This window comes from Polypterus senegalus, chromosome 13, assembly GCF_016835505.1.
Source record: "Polypterus senegalus isolate Bchr_013 chromosome 13, ASM1683550v1, whole genome shotgun sequence".
NCBI lineage: Eukaryota > Metazoa > Chordata > Cladistia > Polypteriformes > Polypteridae > Polypterus > Polypterus senegalus.
In genome coordinates this window covers 107,905,242-107,922,976 of record NC_053166.1, presented here as the reverse complement: position 1 = coordinate 107,922,976, position 17,735 = coordinate 107,905,242, and the positions used below count along the sequence as shown (strand labels likewise).

The following is a 17,735-nucleotide window of genomic DNA, read 5'->3' as shown; positions in this document are numbered from 1 at the left end:
TTATATATTTGTAATAACAGAGCCTAAAACTGTATCCAGTATTCTTTTTGGAAACTCAAAACATTTGTTGTACTTCTCAGACCTACATTTTGTCAAGCTAGAATCTGGAAACAACCAAACTGGTTAACACTTTTTCTAATTTCTTTGAGCATTTGACATTGAATACCGTTTTGTCACCAATATGACTTTCTTCTTTCTAACTTGATTTTAATGTGGAAAGTGTATGTCTATTGCAACTCCATATTCATTTCTGTATTAGAGAGATACGTTGTGGGTATGGTATTGTAAACAGTTGTACTATTGAATTAAATGTACGTTTGTTTACCCTACAATGAATTTTATCAGAACATGTAAATTAGTACAAGATCAGGGTGAGTACCAACAAAGCCTTCATCAACAGAAGTATAAGCATACAGTGCAGCCTCAAAAATTAGTTTTCTAGTTACATATTGAGAAATATTAAGATAAGACTTCACAGTATGCATGCATCCTTCATGTTGTGACTTCAAAATATTTTGTTGCGTTTTAGTATTCTGTTACTCTTGCTTATTTGTTGTAAGCTATATATCTTCGAAATTAGTTGAAATTGTGTAAGACCTGGAATGCAAATTGAGCTGTAATGTGAATATAGGCTAACTTTATTTTCAATAAGCAAATGCAGGGTTGTACACATTCACAATGAAATTCTTATGGTTTAACAATGGTGCCATTGCTTATCAAGAGAAACTTGCCATTTATGAAAAAGAATAACAATCTGAAACAACAAAAATACCATAATAATACCACAGTCAAATCAGGATATATTTAAACTTGACTTGTGATCACAAAAGACTTAAGTGAAACTGTAGTAATGGAATGTTGACAAATCATTTACAGTTTCCTTAATTTAAGTTTTTCTGCATTTAAAATATTTCCAGCAATTAATACTAAAAAAAGGTAAATGGGGGTTCTGTTGTTTGATACTGTTGCAAAGGGGTGATGATTGAAATGCTCATTGATTTAAATTGTTCCTATATAGTAGGTTTTTTTTTCTCCTTTATAAAGTGAGTAACTCATAAGGAAGCTGATAATTCATTTTAGCTTACCTCTAACTTCAGTCATCCATCTGTGCATTAGCTAAACACTTTTTATCTAGATTGGTGTTGCAGGGAACAAAGGTTCATCCTGGCAGCATTAGGTACAAGGTAGGAACACATCTTTGATGGGCTGTATGTTCAGCGTTTGGTATACATTTATATACTCACTCATATTAAACCAATTTAATGTTGCCAAACAAGTGGTCATGCAGATATTTGGGATATGGCAGGAAAACCAGAGTAGCCAGAGAATATGCAAACTGAAAACTGGCACTGACTGGGTTGCTCTTTGAAACCATTTTCCTGGAGAGTAATAGTCATTGCACAATAGTGCCACCTACCTACAATAATCTTTTAGTAAATTTTTTTTGTACGGGTGATACCATGTACAGAAAATGTTATTTCCTTTCATAAATTAGCTGAACAAAAGATAATTTGCATATAGTTATATTATTCAAGAACTACTATGGATATGGTTTGGTAAAATTAGCTTATATACTGTCAGGAATAATCAAATGTTTATAACTTTATAATGAACTCTGAAATTAGCATAATAACATAGTAATATTGATTCAAGAGTTGCATGGCTATGGGATTGAGTAATAGGCAAAACAATTAGGCACATTTTCCAACAAATTATATTTAATTCAGCAGGAAGCAATCAGACACACTTGATTATAAATACCATATTGTGGTTTTTAGGAACTAATACAGTATCATTGTATTTTTTTATTACAGGGGTATATGTCATTATAATTCCACCTTTTTTAGTAATCTTGTACCTAGTGAAGTTTAGCTTGTATTAGCTTATGTTTTGCATACGTTAACATGTTTTTAAGATTGTTGAGTCTAATTTCAAATGAAGACAATTTCCTGTTTTATTATGTTGAAACCTTCCCATCTTTCATACAGCCTGTTAACACATGACTTCTGATTTAAGTGCAAATGAGCTCATGAGATAATTTTAGCTGAAAACAAGCAGAACTGTAGTTTTGTGTTAAATAAGAATGAAGGCATGTCTATACATAACAAAGTCACTATAGGGATTTTACAAAGACCCTTACATTAGCATAGCTGGAGTTAGTTTATTTCCTGAGATCTTCAGAGTAATATCTAATTTCTTTATATGAAGGACTTGCATAACATAGTGTTTACTCACCATCACAATACTCTGGTTGGATTAAAAGAGGATTAATTTTCTGTGTTTAACCCTGCTCACTGTTTTGGCAATGCAGTGCCCTTATTAAAGTTACAACAGTTTCTCTAAGAATGGTTGTTTTCATTCCAACAAAATTTAAGGTATCTTGACTAAATGAAGATGTACCAGTTACTACTATATTTTGAAATTACTTGTCACCTTTTTTCTTTTGTAGTAAAATTGTAAAGGTGCATAGTTGGCTGGTGTAGCCATTTACACCCAAAAACCACAGAATACATGCCATTCCCCCAATGAAATGCATTTTAGTTTTTCTTAGTGTTCTTATGTGTTTTCTTTTTTTTTTTTGGAGCCATACTGTGAATTGAGACGTATACATTATAATAAAAAAAAAAAGAAAAAGAAAAATTACCAACAGTAAGACAAATGTCTCATTCTATGCTGAAAGTGCACATTATCTAAAAAGCACTATGGAAGTACTGTATAAAATCACTAGTCAGTTTTAGGGGATACCTTTACCACATCAGTTTTATTTCATCTTGCAGATTATGTATGCATTTTTATAAGGAACATTATACTCATTTTTTTTTTATAAATGTTATATTGCTTAATTACAGTTTGAAGACATTTTAACAATAATTACATAATAGGTTTTGAACTAGAAATTGACCATTTTAAAAAATCTAATTTGCTTGTTTTTACCCTTGTAGGCGATTAACACAGTATATTTTAGATGTGCAAAGCATTTAGGTATGAATATAAAATGCATTAAAGCACATTTCTGTGCAAGCACAGTAGATACATTTTTCAGATGGCTGTTGGGTAAAGAGGGCAGAAAATCATATGAAATTTGCTATTTGTACTGTTTCCCTTTCTGAAGAAATGTATACATAGATTTTGATATTAACTTACCTTGATCAGAAATTAAATAATAATAAATAAGCAAGATTTTAATGTGTCCTAAGTAAGGGGTTTAAAATTAAGCTATGTTAAGTAAACTAAGTTTATTATATGAGTGCTTTATGTTTCATTAGTTTTCCTTATTTGTTATTCCATCTTATAAAAATAATTTGGCCTGATTTATATAACATTAGAGATGTTTCCTTCCACACATACGCGGTAATCTGTAATATGTTCTTTCCTAGGTGATCCCTATCTGATTATGGCTGGTGTGGCACCATCTCTGTCTTTATTATATGATGGCTGTTTTCTGAATTTTACAGGTTCTTCTTGCTCCTAAGATGGTATGCAAGAGAAGATTTAGAAAACAAACTGGATTTTTCACATCAGATAACCTGTGTTGCTTGTTTGTACTAATAAAATATGTACTGCTTGTTATCATTAGAGTACAGAGGAAAATGACTAGTATGATAGATTATTTCCTGAAAGATTTGATACATCTAACACAATACAAGCAGCCACTTAATGTAATAAAATCTTTTTTTTTATCATTTATTCATCTGCTTCACACTCATTGTAAAATTAAAGAGCAAATTGAGTTCACATTACTAAGGAAGAGTAATCCCTGTCTTTGCTGACCTGACGACTCAAGAACAATAGGTGGGACGTTGCCAAGGCTGTCCTCGGCTATGATGGAAAAAATGTTTACCTCAAATGGGCATGTTGTGAGGAGTGGAAGGAGCTCTTTGAGAAACTCCAAACCCTGGTGGATATGCCCTTCTAGGAGAAGGCAGTGCCAGGAGCATTGGTGGAGTTTGGGTCCATCTATGTGGCTGAGGTTGCTGCAGTGATTTGGGGGGGATCTGTAATAGCAAGGCCATAGAGTAGAGGTGGACAAGATGCCTCCAAAATGCTTAAAGCACTGATTTTTGTGGATGTGTTTTGGCTAACAAGACATTTCAGTGCTACATGGAAGATGGAAACTGTACCTCGCTATAGACAGTCCAGGGGCCTCATGCATAACGGCGTGCGTAGAATTCACACTATAACATGGTTTAGCACAAAAGCGGAAATGTGCTTACGCACAAAAAAATTCAGATGCATAAATCTGTGCGCTCGCCAACTTCCACGCTCTTCTGCTCCATAAATCCCGGTCAGCGTGAAAAGTAACGCACGTGCACGTGCCTGCTGTCCTGCCCTGTCTCCTCCCAGAATTATGCCTCTTTGAATATGCAAATCAATATTAATAGCCCTTAAGCTCAGCGTTCTGTGAAAAGGCGATGGCAAAAGCACGGGGCGAAATAGATGTTCAGTGAATACCAAGGGGAGGCAAGGAAAAACATACAATTTGTTGGTTTAAGCAGTGGTATAAACAACAAAAGGAAGCTGATCGAGTGACATAGTGTCGGAGAAACTTGAAAGCTCAAGTTCATAAAGTCGCATAGTGCCCAAAATAAAAGTTGTCAGATATCAAAGTCACTGTGAAAATGCGAGTCATAGCCCACCGTCTGAGTGTCATATGAAAGCTTATTAGGGTACAGAGAAAAACAAAATAGGCCCACAGTGGGGGAAAAAGCACTATATCTCAAAATTTCCACTTTAATCACATAGTTTATTTTGTCATTAAAGTAGAACATCATAAACTTCATCTTAAAATTGTTTAATTTACTAGTTTCTCAAATCCCATCGTAACTAAAGCAGCACGTTAAATTTTTTGTTTTGTATTTGATCTTCTATGTGCTCTATGTGTGTGAATCACTGCGTGCTTCTGGGCTTTCTCTTCCTTCGACAGGACACAGAATCCATTACATTCATAATATTACAGCTCTCTGAATAATTAAAATACTGAGATGTATACTTGATATCATTTTCATGATTATAGGAGTTAAAGCATGTTATTAAACATGGGAGCACAGTGGCGCAGTGATTGTGCGTGACCTTCGATGAAATAATTTATTGCAGCAGTATCGTCTCTTTCAAACGTACTAACCCCCAATTCCTGTCCTTTTCTTTCTCCAAATACCCAATCGTCACACAATCAGCTCTGTAACAGATGTTAAGCCATCTGTAAGCTTAGAACGCCATTTCTTCAAAATTTTAAGAAATATTGAAATATCTTCGTAGTACATGTTTAATTGTTCTATGCTTCCAGTGTCGCGCCAGTCCCAGCAAGCATACAGCGTGAGGCAGGAACAATCCGTGACTGGTGCGCCAGCTACTTGCTAGCGCAGCGACATTGAGTCCTCACATGTTTAGTTATTAACTATATAGATTATTTAAATGAAGTTAGTTTTATCTGTATAAAATAATAAATATATTTTGCTGCATTTCATCTTAAAAATGATATTGTCATCCTATGTAAATAGGCACTTTATAAAGTGGCTCAGGTTGTGCAATATTATAACTGTAGTGCAAGTTTACAGTGAGGTGATTCTACTAATAAGTACAAACAGTTGTACAAGGAGCTCTTAATGGACTGATTAAGTGCGTTTATAGTTCTTGGGATAAAACTGTTTCAGAACTGCTAGTTCCGTACAGGAAAGATTTTGAAGCATTTGCCGTGTGAGAGCAGTTCAAATAGGCAGCATGGCTGAGGCAGCATATGCTTGATGCTGTTTTCTGATAATTCTCTTTCTGATCAGCTGCTCCAAATGGTGCAGTGAGAGTAATATGGAAAAAGATGATCCACTGTGGCAACCCCTAACGGGAGCAGCTGAAAGAAGAAAAAGAAGGTGCTGTGAGAGAAACAATGCTAAAGCAGCTATGGTGTTTGGAGTAGTTTGCCCATTCCATGGACCATTATATTGTTACAGGTTAATTACAATCAGATGCATTAAATTAATAAACAATATGCGGTTAATTTCAGTGTATTTATAAAGCCGCATCAGGGATGTGGATCTAAAAAGAAAGGGTAACCACACAGGAACAGTAGCACTGCTTTGATGCTGGGTGCCGCCAGTCTGCAAAACCAAGCAGAGAACTTGCGTATGCCAGGGTATGAGCTACCGTGGAAATATTCGTGGCTTTATGCCAAGTTTAGGTGTTATACCATCGCGATTTGAACGTGGAAACAGGCTTATGCAACATTTTTGTGCGTATGCACCGTTTATACATGAGACCCCATGGCATTTTCTCCCTTAAACAGTTATTTGGTTTAAAAATGTATTTATCCCTACCTGAAGTCTTTTAGTTCCCACAAATTTATCTGAGACAGATATGCTGTAGCTCAGTATCCATTTCTTTTTCTGTATTTGAGTTCCCTTTGAATTAGCAGAATTGTTTTGTTTTTGTTATCTCATCCAAACATCTTGTAGTAAAGTATTTTTTTCAAAGGTCAGTTTTATCACAGTAATAGACCAAAATTGTCTTTATGATAAATATTATTTTAAATCAGTGCATTTTACATGAGTAAATTAATATTTTTATCCCCATTTTGTTTTTGTGGATCCTTGTAGGTCGGGTTACTAACATGCGCAGGGTCACTTATGTTGTACTTGATGAAGCAGACAGAATGTTTGACATGGGTTTTGAACCACAGGTGAGTCTTATATGGTAAAATGTAAACTGCAGGTTTACACTTAATATTATTATTAGAATATAGTAAAATGTTCAGATTGTTTCAGTTCACTTTTTATCAAAATTTTATTGTAATACTGTATATCAATAAAATTGACAGTGGAATGATTTTTTTTTTATTTGGCATTGGCGCAAATGACATGGCTAGAGTTTAAGGGGCATGCAGTTCCTTCTGCAAGCAGGAAAATCAAAATAGCGAAAAGTTCAGTGTTTGTGAACTTTACATTTAATAGGTACATTTAATTGTTCAGAAATCTCTGCCGTATTCTTGTGGCGATTTCAGAAACTAAGCTCTTAATGTTAAGTACAAGTAAGCATATTGGGCAGTAGTTTGAATTTTGCCCATGTTCATTCAGCAGTGATGTTTTGCAGTAGGCAATATTTGCAGAATCATTCTGATGCATTTTCAGAGAAAATAAAAGAAAAATAAATATTCAATGCCCTGAAATACATCAGTTTCCTTCATTTAGCTTTTTATGCTGTACTAGCTGAAATACCCAGCATTGCCCGTTAGGAAAATAAAGTTTTTTTTTTAATTATTTGAGAACAACATAATTAAGAAAAACACAACTTTAATAATAAAAATAAATTAACAAACAATAAACCTGGGTTTCGCTTCCCAGGTCTTCTCTTCGTGGAGTTTACATGTTCTCCCCGTGTCTGCGTTGGTTTTCTGCGGTGGACTGGTGCCCTGCCCATTGTTTTTTTTCCTGCCTTGCACCCTGTGTTGGCTGGAATTGGCTCCAGCAGTCCCCCTTGACCCTGTAGTTAGGATATAGTGGGTTGGATAATGGATGGATGGATAAAGACTCACTAATGTCCTTGTCTTGCGGTATGTATGTTATCATCCAGTTGAAGCTCGGAACCGGCCAACTCTTTTTAATTTGAAAAGCAACAGGGGCATGGTGCTGCTCAAAAATAAAGAATGCTGGAAGTTGCCTGGTATATACTAACTGTGTAAGCCAGCATGAGATCCTAGAAAGTATTTAAATAGAACTACTCTGGGCATGTCTCTGCTAGAAGGATTCATGTTGCCGAAGTGCTTGCAATGTTTGTGCATTAACAGCTAAGCGACTGTCTTTCTTAGGAGGTTTCCTTTTGCCGGTGTACTGGCCTGGCTTGCGTATCCTCGGAGCTGGAGCCCTCACCCCGACTCTACGTCTCACTTCTGGGCCGGACAGACAAACACACACTTCCACACGTAGAACTATAATTTCAAAAGCAACAGGGGCATGGTGGCGCTCAAACATAAAAGAATGCTGACAGTCGCCTCCAGTTCACCCTCTGGTGGTCATTCTGAATGTCAACTGGATGATAACATGCATACAAGACCGCAAGATCACCCCCCACCCTACCCAGAAGGGGGTGGATTACGGCTGATTTCACCCTACAGTATTTTTAGTTGACCAATGAGGAACATGTGTACCAAGTTTCATGAAAATCGTTCCAGCCGTTTGGACGTGATGCTGGAACATACATACACACATTGACTTATTTATATAGATAGATAGATAGATAGATATATATAGATATGTATAGATATACAGATTGTACTTGTGTGAATAACTTGTTTTTATGTCTTTCATAGGTGATGCGTATTGTTGATAATATTAGACCAGACCGTCAGACAGTAATGTTCTCAGCTACTTTCCCAAGGGCAATGGAAGCTCTGGCTAGAAGAATATTATCAAAACCTGTTGAAGTCCAAGTAGGCGGTCGGAGTGTTGTTTGCTCTGATGTGGAGCAACATGTGGTATGTTTTAATGATGTAAAATGCAAGTTATAAATGACTCCTAACTGAATAATTTTCATTGTAATGTTTGAAGCATGTCTTACAGATCTTGAACATGCATGTCCTTTTTAAAAAATATTGTAAATGAACACCTGTAAACAACAAATTTATCTATTTAAATATTTAGAATTCTGAAGGGTTTTGTATTTGTATAGAACTTTTGGATTTTGCGATAATGCATTTCCCTAAGATCATATTGCTTGTAGAACAGATGTGATTTTTGGATTTGAGTACAATCCCTGCATAATACTCATGACTTTGTTGTTTTGTGGGGCAGCTTCTTTTTTTTTTTTTAGGCTCCTGATGATTAATGTAAAACCACTCAGTTTACAAAGTTGAACTAAAAATGTATTCTTTTTGTGTGACTAGTGTAACATAAAAAGGAATAAATAGACTAATACAAGATTGAAAATCAGAAGTGGGATTTCTGTTCCTCTCCTAAAGAGGCCACAAGCTCTTACTCAAAGAATTAAACACTCTTTGGGTGCATTGTTCAGTGTTGCACTAGGGTTGAATATCTGTTAGTTATTAAGAATAGTAAACCTTTAGCCTTGATATATATTTTTTTTTTTTTTACATTTTTTATTATTGTTATGGTTTCTTGCATTTCTGTGTATCATGGTGTGTTTAAAAGATTAAGAATAGGAGGTGCTTATTTTGTTTTTTCTTCCCCCACTTTGTACAGCAGTGAGTGTGGGAGGCACTTTTTCCTTTTGCCCCACTGCATGCTGCAATGGGTTAGATAAATTGAGAATGCAGAAATACGTCTAGTCATTCTTGCATCATGTAAGAATCAAGTGCACTACCATGTATCATATTGATTTTATTTTTTGCATTTTTTCACTTTTGTCCTTCTGTTTTGTATTCTATTTCTAGTCTGCATAAAGTTGAAGTTACAAAGATTTTTTATTTCAACCATATTGTTTTCTCATTTCTCTTAATTTTAAACTTTTATTGTCAAAGTGTGAAGAAATTTTAATGAATGATTACCAGCTTGTTTTTGGTTAAATTGAACAATAAAGATGTTTTCGTTAATTTAAAGCGTACATATGGAAGTTAATGAATTTTACTTGGGTTGTATTGTTCAAAATTAGGAGCCTCCTAATTAGTTGCAGGAACACTGTAGTGGCTGCATGTTCTCATTTTACTTGTAGTTATTCTAAATAGAAGTTGTTTTATGATATGGCCTTTTAGTTCTTTTATTTTCTAGCCTGAAATGGACCAAGCAGATTAGTACTCCTTTGTCCTTTATTTTTTTTCCTGTTATTTCTTTTGAAAAAATTATATATAGTCATGTGAAAAAGTTTGGGAACCCCTCTCAGCCTACATAATTTACTCTACTTTCAACAAAAAAGGCCAAGAAAAATCCAGGAGCGGCATATGCACAGAATTGTGAGAATGGTTACAGACAACCCACAGATCACCTCCAAAGACCTGGAAAAACATCTTACTGCAGATGATGTATCTGTACATCGTTCTACAATTCAGCGCAATTTGCACAAAGAACATCTGTATGGCAGCGTAATGAGAAAGAAGCCCTTTCTGCACTCATGCCACAAGCAGAGTTGCTTGTTGTATGCAAATGCTCATTTAGACAAACAAGATTCATTTTGGAACAAAGTGCTTTGGACTGATGAGACAAACATTGAATCATTTGGTCATAACAAAGAGCGCTTTTCATGGTGGAAGATGAACACCACATTCCAAGAGAAACACCTGCTACCTACTGTCAAATTTGGTGGAGGTTCCATCATGCTGTGGGGCTAGTTCAGGGACTGGGGCCCTTGTTAAAGTCGAGGGTTGGATGAATTCAACCCAGTATCGACAAATTCTTCAGGATAATGTTCAAGCATCAGTCACAGAATTGAAGTTACGCATGGTTTGGATATTCCAACAAGACAATGACCCAAAACACATTTTGAAATCTATAAAGGCATTCATGCAGAGGGAGAAGTACAGTGTTCTGGATTGGCTGTCTCAGTCCCTTGACTTGAATATCATCAAAAATCTATAGGATGATTTGAAGCAGGCTGTCAATGCTCGGCACCCATCAAATTTAACTGAACTGGAGAAATGCTTTATGGAAGAATGGTCAAAAATACCTCCATCCAGAATCTAGACACTCATCAAAGGCTATTGGAGGCGTCTAGAGGCTGTTATATTTGCAAAAGGAGGCTCAACTAAGTATTGATGTAATATCTCTGTTGGGGTGCCCAAATTTATGCACCTGTCTAATTTTGTTATGATGCATATTTTCTGTTAATCCAATAAACTTAATGTCACTGCTGAAATACTAATGTTTCCATAAGGCATGTCATATATTAAAAGGAAGTTGCTACTTTGAAAGCTCAGACTATGATAAACAAAAATACAAAGAATTAAGAGGGGTTCCCAAACTTATTCATATGACTGTAAACACATTTACTTTGTGTGGGATATTTACCAAATTAATTGAAGCTGACTGAGTGAGCATTTCTTGATGCCAGTGTTAATTTATAAAATGTTTTTTTTAGGTTGTAATTGAGGAAGAAAATAAGTTTCTCAAACTACTGGAGTTATTAGGGCACTACCAGGAGAAAGGCTCTGTGATTATCTTTGTGGATAAACAAGAACATGCTGATGCCTTACTGAAGGATCTGATGAAAGCGTCATATCCCTGTATGTCTCTTCATGGAGGTATAGATTTTTTTTCTATTATATCATTTCAATTATCTACATTCCTTGGTTTAAGTAAAGTCCAGTTGTTAAATGGAATATTCACAATAATGCAAATAATTGTTACAGTAAAGTGTACAGACCTCTTAAATGAAATCTGTTGCTGGAAAAATGTTTAAGTGCAGGTCATTTTTAACATGATGATATATTTTTTTATTTTGTTAAAATTGAATAATATTCCATACAAATAACTCATGTTTTACAAAAATAGGTTTGACACAAATCAACATGATAATTTTATGTCACATTTTAAATTTGTGCTTTTTTTCCATGGTCAACACTGATGCATATATGATAGGTACATGTAAATAAATCCCATATTTATATGTTATCCCTTTATTGAACTTTAGATTTTTATGTGTCTTTTTATAGAAGTTATATATAGAGTGCTGTGCAAATGTTTTAGGCAGGTGTGAAAAATGTAATAAACTAAGAATGCTTACACAAGTAGAAGTGTTAATAGTTTATTTTTATCAACTAACAATGCAAAGTGAAATCTAAATCATCAATATTTGGTGTGACCACCCTTTGCCTTCAAAACAGCATCAATTCTTCTAGGTATTCTTGCAGATAGTTTTTGAAGGAATTTAGCAGGTGGGTTTTTCCAAACATCTTGGAGAACTGACCACAGACAATCTTTGGATGTAGGCTGCCTCAAACCCTTCTGTCTCTTCATCTAATCCCAGATACACACTATGATATTGAGATCAGAGGTTTGTGTGGGCCATACCATCACTTCCAAGACTCCTAGTTCATTACTTTGAAGATGGTTCTTAATGAAATTGGCTGCATGTTTGGGGTCACTGTCCTGCTGCAGAACAACAACATTCATTTATATAGCACATTTTCATACAAAAAGTAGCTCAAAGTGCTTTACATAATGAAGAATCTATACTAATAAAAGGCAAAGCCCTCACTGACTCACTCACTCACTCATCACTAATTCTCCAACTTCCCGTGTAGGTAGAAGGCTGAAATTTGGCAGGCTCATTCCTTACTTTCGAAATTCTACGCGTAATGGTCATAACTGGAAGGTATATTTCTCCATATACTGTAATGGAGTTGAGCTCGAAAGCCGTGGGGGGCGGAGTTTCGTGTGACATCATACATCGTAATCACATCAACTGACTTGTCAGCGCAGTACGTAGAAAACCAGGAAGAGCTCCAAAAAGCGCTGAAGAAAACATGCATTATATAATTGAGAAGGCAGCGAAACAATAATAAGCGAGCGACATATACAACCATATTCATGAGTGCTGCTACTTCGGAAACAAAGCACGGTGTAAACCTAAAGTTTAAATTAAGTTCATAGACAGGCTGCCGCTGGCATTTGTCATGCCCACGGGTAATGTGGGATACAAGTTTAATGAGAGGACGCAGGATATAAACGAGAGTTTTGATCACTTTGTAACTAAGTTAAAATTGCAGGTAAAGGGCTGTGCTTATGCAAATTCCGAGAGACTGTTTGTGGGGGATTGACAGTTAAGGCGAGTGGGGGAGTCACGTCATCATCTCCCCTCCCATTCACCTCATTTCGCTCTGAGCTGAGCTCTGCAGCTAACGCAGTCTTACAGAAGTGACTTTGTGACGCTGCTACCAAATACTCACAGAAAAATCCACAAGTTAATACACACGCAGTCTTTAGAGTTTCTCCACACTGAATCCTCCAGGCACTACTTACAAAAGGTTACATTGACAATCGTGTTACTTTATTTTAAAATGTTTCCTTTTCTTAGCACAAGCACAGCTGAGAAGCTTCGATGCATGTACTCCATAACATGTTAAAAAATAATGCATTTAATCACACTTTGCATTCCAAGCAAAGGGGAACTTCTTTCAATGCATGATTTCCTGGTACACCGATTAAATTGATCAGCGTTTCCCGATTCATTTTACCCTTGCACCCCCTTGGTTTGAGAAGAAGTATGAAAAAATATGAGGTTAACACAGAAAAACAGATCACCAATTGAATCTTTATGAGTAATCGATTCGCCATCAATAATTGTTTTGGTAAAGCCATACTCAGTGTAATCCTCCTTCCATTTTATAATTTTTCCGCCACTAGCCATGATTAAATGAACGGTAAAAAGTAAGAGCGAAGCGAGGGTGACTTATTCAGGCAGGCAGGCGACAGCTCAATAGCTCGAATTTGGATATAAGTAGATTCTATTTAGTCCCCAGAAATATCTTTAGGAATGGAAGTTGAATTTAGTCTTTAAATTTCTATGGTAAAGAAAAAGTTATGCAATGATGACTAAATCTAACTATATAAAGTCAAAACTTGTATATATACACTGTGTGCACAATTATTAGGCAAGTGAGTATTTTGACCATATCATCATTTTTATGCGTATATTCCAACTCCAAGCTGTATTAACTTGAATGCTTATTGGATTTAAGCACGTCAGGTGATGTGTATTTGTGTAATGAGGGAGGGTGTGGCCTAAGGAGATCAACACCCTATATCAAGGTGTGCAGAATTATTAGGCAGCTAGTTTTCCTCAGGCAAAACGGGCCAAAAAAGAGATTTAACTGACTCTGAAAAGTCAAAAATTGTAAAAAGTCTTTCAGAGGGATGCAGCACTTTTGGAATTGCTAAGATATTGGTGTGTGATCACAGAACCATCAAACATTTTGTTGCAAATAGTCAACAGGGTCGCAAGAAACGTGTTGAGAACAAAAGATGCAAATTAGCTGCCAAAGATTTGAGAAGAATCAAACGTGAAGCTACCAGGAACCCATTATCCTCCAGTACTTTCATATTCCAGAGCTGCAACCTACCTGGAGTGCCCAGAAGTACAAGGTGTTCAGTGCTCAAAGACATGGCCAAGGTAAGGAGGGCTGAAACCCAACCACCACTGAACAAGAAACATAAGTTGAAACGTCAAAACTGGGCCAAGAAATATCTGAAGACAGATTTTTTTCAAAGGTTTTATGGACCGATGAGATGAGAGTGACTCTTGATGGACCAGATGGATGGACCTGTGGATCAGTAATGGGCACAGAGCTCCACTCCAACGTGGAGGTGGGGTACTGGTATGAGCTGGTATTTTTAAAGATGAGCTAGTTGGACCTTTTGCATTGAAGATGAACTCAAAATCAACTCCCAAACCAACTGCCAGTTTTTCGAAGACACTTTCTTCAAACAGTGATACAGGAAAAAGACCATGATTTTTATGCAGGCCAATGCTCCATCACTTGCATCGAAGTTCTCACTGCGTGGCCAGCCAGTAAAGGCCTTAAAGATGAAGGAATAATGACATGGCCCCCCTTCCTCATCTGACCTAAACCCTATCGAGAACTTGTGGGCACTTCTTAAACGCTAGATTTACGGGGGAGAAAAACAATACACCTCTCTGAAGAGTGTCTGGGAGGCTGTAGTCACTGCTCCACAAAAAGCTGATCGTCAACAGATCAAGAAACTGACAGACTCCATGAATGGAAAGGCTTATGACTGTTATTGGAAAGAAGGGTGGCTATATTGGTCATTGATTGATTGATTTTTTTTTTTTAAATGTCAGAGATGTTTATTTGTAAATTTTGAGGTGTTTGTTTATTATTCTCACTATAACAGATGAAAATAAACAAGTGAGATGGGAAAATTTTCATTTTTCCTTTAGTTGCATAATAAATCTGCACACTAATAGTTGCCTAATAATTGTGCACACATATGTATTCCCCTGATGATGTTCACACTCACATTTCCGTTGTGAAACATTCAGGTTTCAGGTTTATTAACATTTTGGATTGACTGATAGCACTGTGTTTGTTCCATATTAAAATTAATCCTCAAAAATACAACTTGCCTAATAATTGTGCATACAGTGTAAAGTCATTCCCGAATATATAAAGTCAAAACTTGGAATATATAAAGTCAGCGCTGGAATATATAAAGTCAAAACTTGAATATATAAAGTCATTCCCAAATATATAAAGTCAAAACATGAGTATATAAAGACGGCGTTGGAATATTTCGGAATATATAAAGTCAAAACTTAAATATATCAAGTCAGCGTCTGAATATATAAACTCAGCGCTGGAATATATAAAGTCAAATATTGAATATATAAAGTCAGCGTCGGAATATATAAATGTAAGCGCTGGAATATATAGTGTGTGTGTGTGTGTATATATGTACACATGTATGTATGTATATATGTATGTATGTATGTATGAGTGTGTATATATATATATATATATATATATATATATATATATATATATATATATATATATATACTGCTCAAAAGAATTAAAGGAACACTTTTAATCAGAGTATAGCATAAAGTCAATGAAACTTATGGGATATTAATCTGGTCAGTTAAGTAGCAGAGGGGGTTGTTAATCAGTTTCAGCTGCTGTGGTGTTAATGAAATTAACAACAGATGCACTAGAGGAGCAACAATGAGATGACCCCCAAAACAGGAATGGTTTAACAGGTGGAGGCCACTGACATTTTTCCCTCCTCATCTTTTCTGACTGTTTCTTCACTAGTTTTGCATTTGGCTACAGTCAGTGTCACTACTGGTAGCATAAGGCGATACCTGGACCCTACAGAGGTTGCACAGGTAGTCCAACTTCTCCAGGATGGCACATCAATACGTGTCATTGCCAGAAGGTTTGCTGTGTCTCCCTGCACAGTCTCAAGGGCATGGAGGAGATTCTAGGAGACAAGCAGTTACTCTAGGAGAGCTGGAGAGGGCCATAGAAGGTCCATAACCCATCAGCAGGACCAGTATCTGCTCCTTTGGGCAAGGAGGAACAGGATGAGCACTGCCAGAGCCCTACAAAATGACCTCCAGCAGGCCACTGGTGTGAATGTCTCTGACCAAACAACCAGAAAGACTTCATGAGGGTGACCCAAGGGCCCCATGTCCTCTAATGGGCCCTGAGCTCACTGCCCAGCAGCATGCAGCTTGATTGGCATTCGCCATAGAATACCAGAATTGGCAGATGCACCACTGGTGCCCTGTGCTTTTTACAGATGAGAGCAGGTTCACCCTGAGCACGTGACAAAAGTGAAAGGGTCTGGAAAAACCATGGAGAAAATTTGCTGCCTGTAACATCATTCAGCATGAGCAGTTTGGTGGTGGGTTAATGATTGTCTGGGGAGGCATATCCATGGAGGGTCACACAGACCGCTACAGGCTTGACAAAGGCACCTTGGCTGCCATTAGGTATCAGGATGAAATCCTTGGACCCATTGTCAGACCCTATGCTGGTACAGTGGCTCCTGGTGCACGACAATTCCTGGCCTCATGTGATGAGAGTATGCAGTCAGTTCCTGGAGGATGAAGGAATTGATACCATTGACTGGCCACCACACTTTCCTGACCTAAATCCAATAGAACACCTCTGGGACATTATGTTTTGGTCCATGCAATGCCACCAGGTTGCACCTCAGACTGTCCAGGAGCTCAGTGATGCCCTGGTCCAGATCTGGGAGGAGATCCCCCACAACACCATCTGTCATCTCATTAGAAGCATGCACCATGTTGTCAGGCATGTATACAAGAACACAGGGGCCATACAAAGTGCTGTGTAAATTTTGAGTTGCTGCAATTAAATTTTGGCAAAATGGACTAGCCTGCCACATAGTTTTTCACTCTGATTTTTGGGCGTCTTTGAATTCAGGGCTCTGTAGGTTGATCATTTTTCATTTCCATCAAACGATGTGGCATCCTTTCGTTCCTAACACATTACCCAGTCTATATCAGTATAAATATCCAGGAGGATTTCTTTTTCCCATTGAGATCTGATGTGTTTTCAAAGTGTTCCTTTAATTTTTTTGAGCAGTTTATATATATATATATATATATATATATATATATATATATATATATATATATATATATATATACAGTGGAGGAAATAATTATTTGACCCCTCACTGATTTTGTAAGTTTGTCCAATGACAAAGAAATGAAAAGTCTCAGAACAGTATCATTTCAATGGTAGGTTTATTTCAACAGTGGCAGATTGCACATCAAAAGGAAAATCGAAAAAATAACTTTAAATAAAAGATAGAAATTGATTTGCATTTCATTGAGGGAAATAAGTTTTTGAACCCTCTAACAAAAAGACTTAATACTTAGTGGAAAACCCTTGTTTGCAAGCACAGAGGTCAAACGTTTCTTGTAATTGATGACCAAGTTTGCACATTTTAGGAGGAATGTTGGTCCACTCCTCTGTGCAGATCATCTCTAAATCCCTAAGGTTTGAGGCTGTCTCTGTGCTACTCTGAGCTTGAGCTCCCTCCATAGGTTTTCTATTGGATTTAGGTCCGGAGACTGACTAGGCCACTCCATGACCTTAATGTGCTTCTTCTTGAGCCACTCCTTTGTTGCCTTTGCTTTGTTTTGGGTCATTGTCGTGCTGGAACACCCATCCACGACCCATTTTCAGTTTCCTGGCAGAGGGAAGGAGATTGTCGCTCAGGATTTCACGATACATGGCTCCGTCCATTTTCCCGTTAATGCGATTAAGTTGTCCTGTGCCCTTAGCAGAAAAACACCCCCAA

The 17,735-nt window shown here is 36.7% G+C and overlaps 1 protein-coding gene across 1 annotated transcript in view; it reads left to right on the top strand.

The window, feature by feature from the left end:
- Positions 1-17,735, top strand: part of ddx46 (DEAD (Asp-Glu-Ala-Asp) box polypeptide 46) — a 142,703-nt gene that overhangs the window by 86,038 nt on the left and 38,930 nt on the right. Inside the window, exons 13-15 of the mRNA XM_039774462.1 lie at positions 6,588-6,670; positions 8,297-8,461; positions 11,014-11,176. Coding sequence (XP_039630396.1) covers positions 6,588-6,670; positions 8,297-8,461; positions 11,014-11,176 — 411 coding nt within the window. The remainder of the gene's footprint in view (positions 1-6,587; positions 6,671-8,296; positions 8,462-11,013; positions 11,177-17,735) is intronic.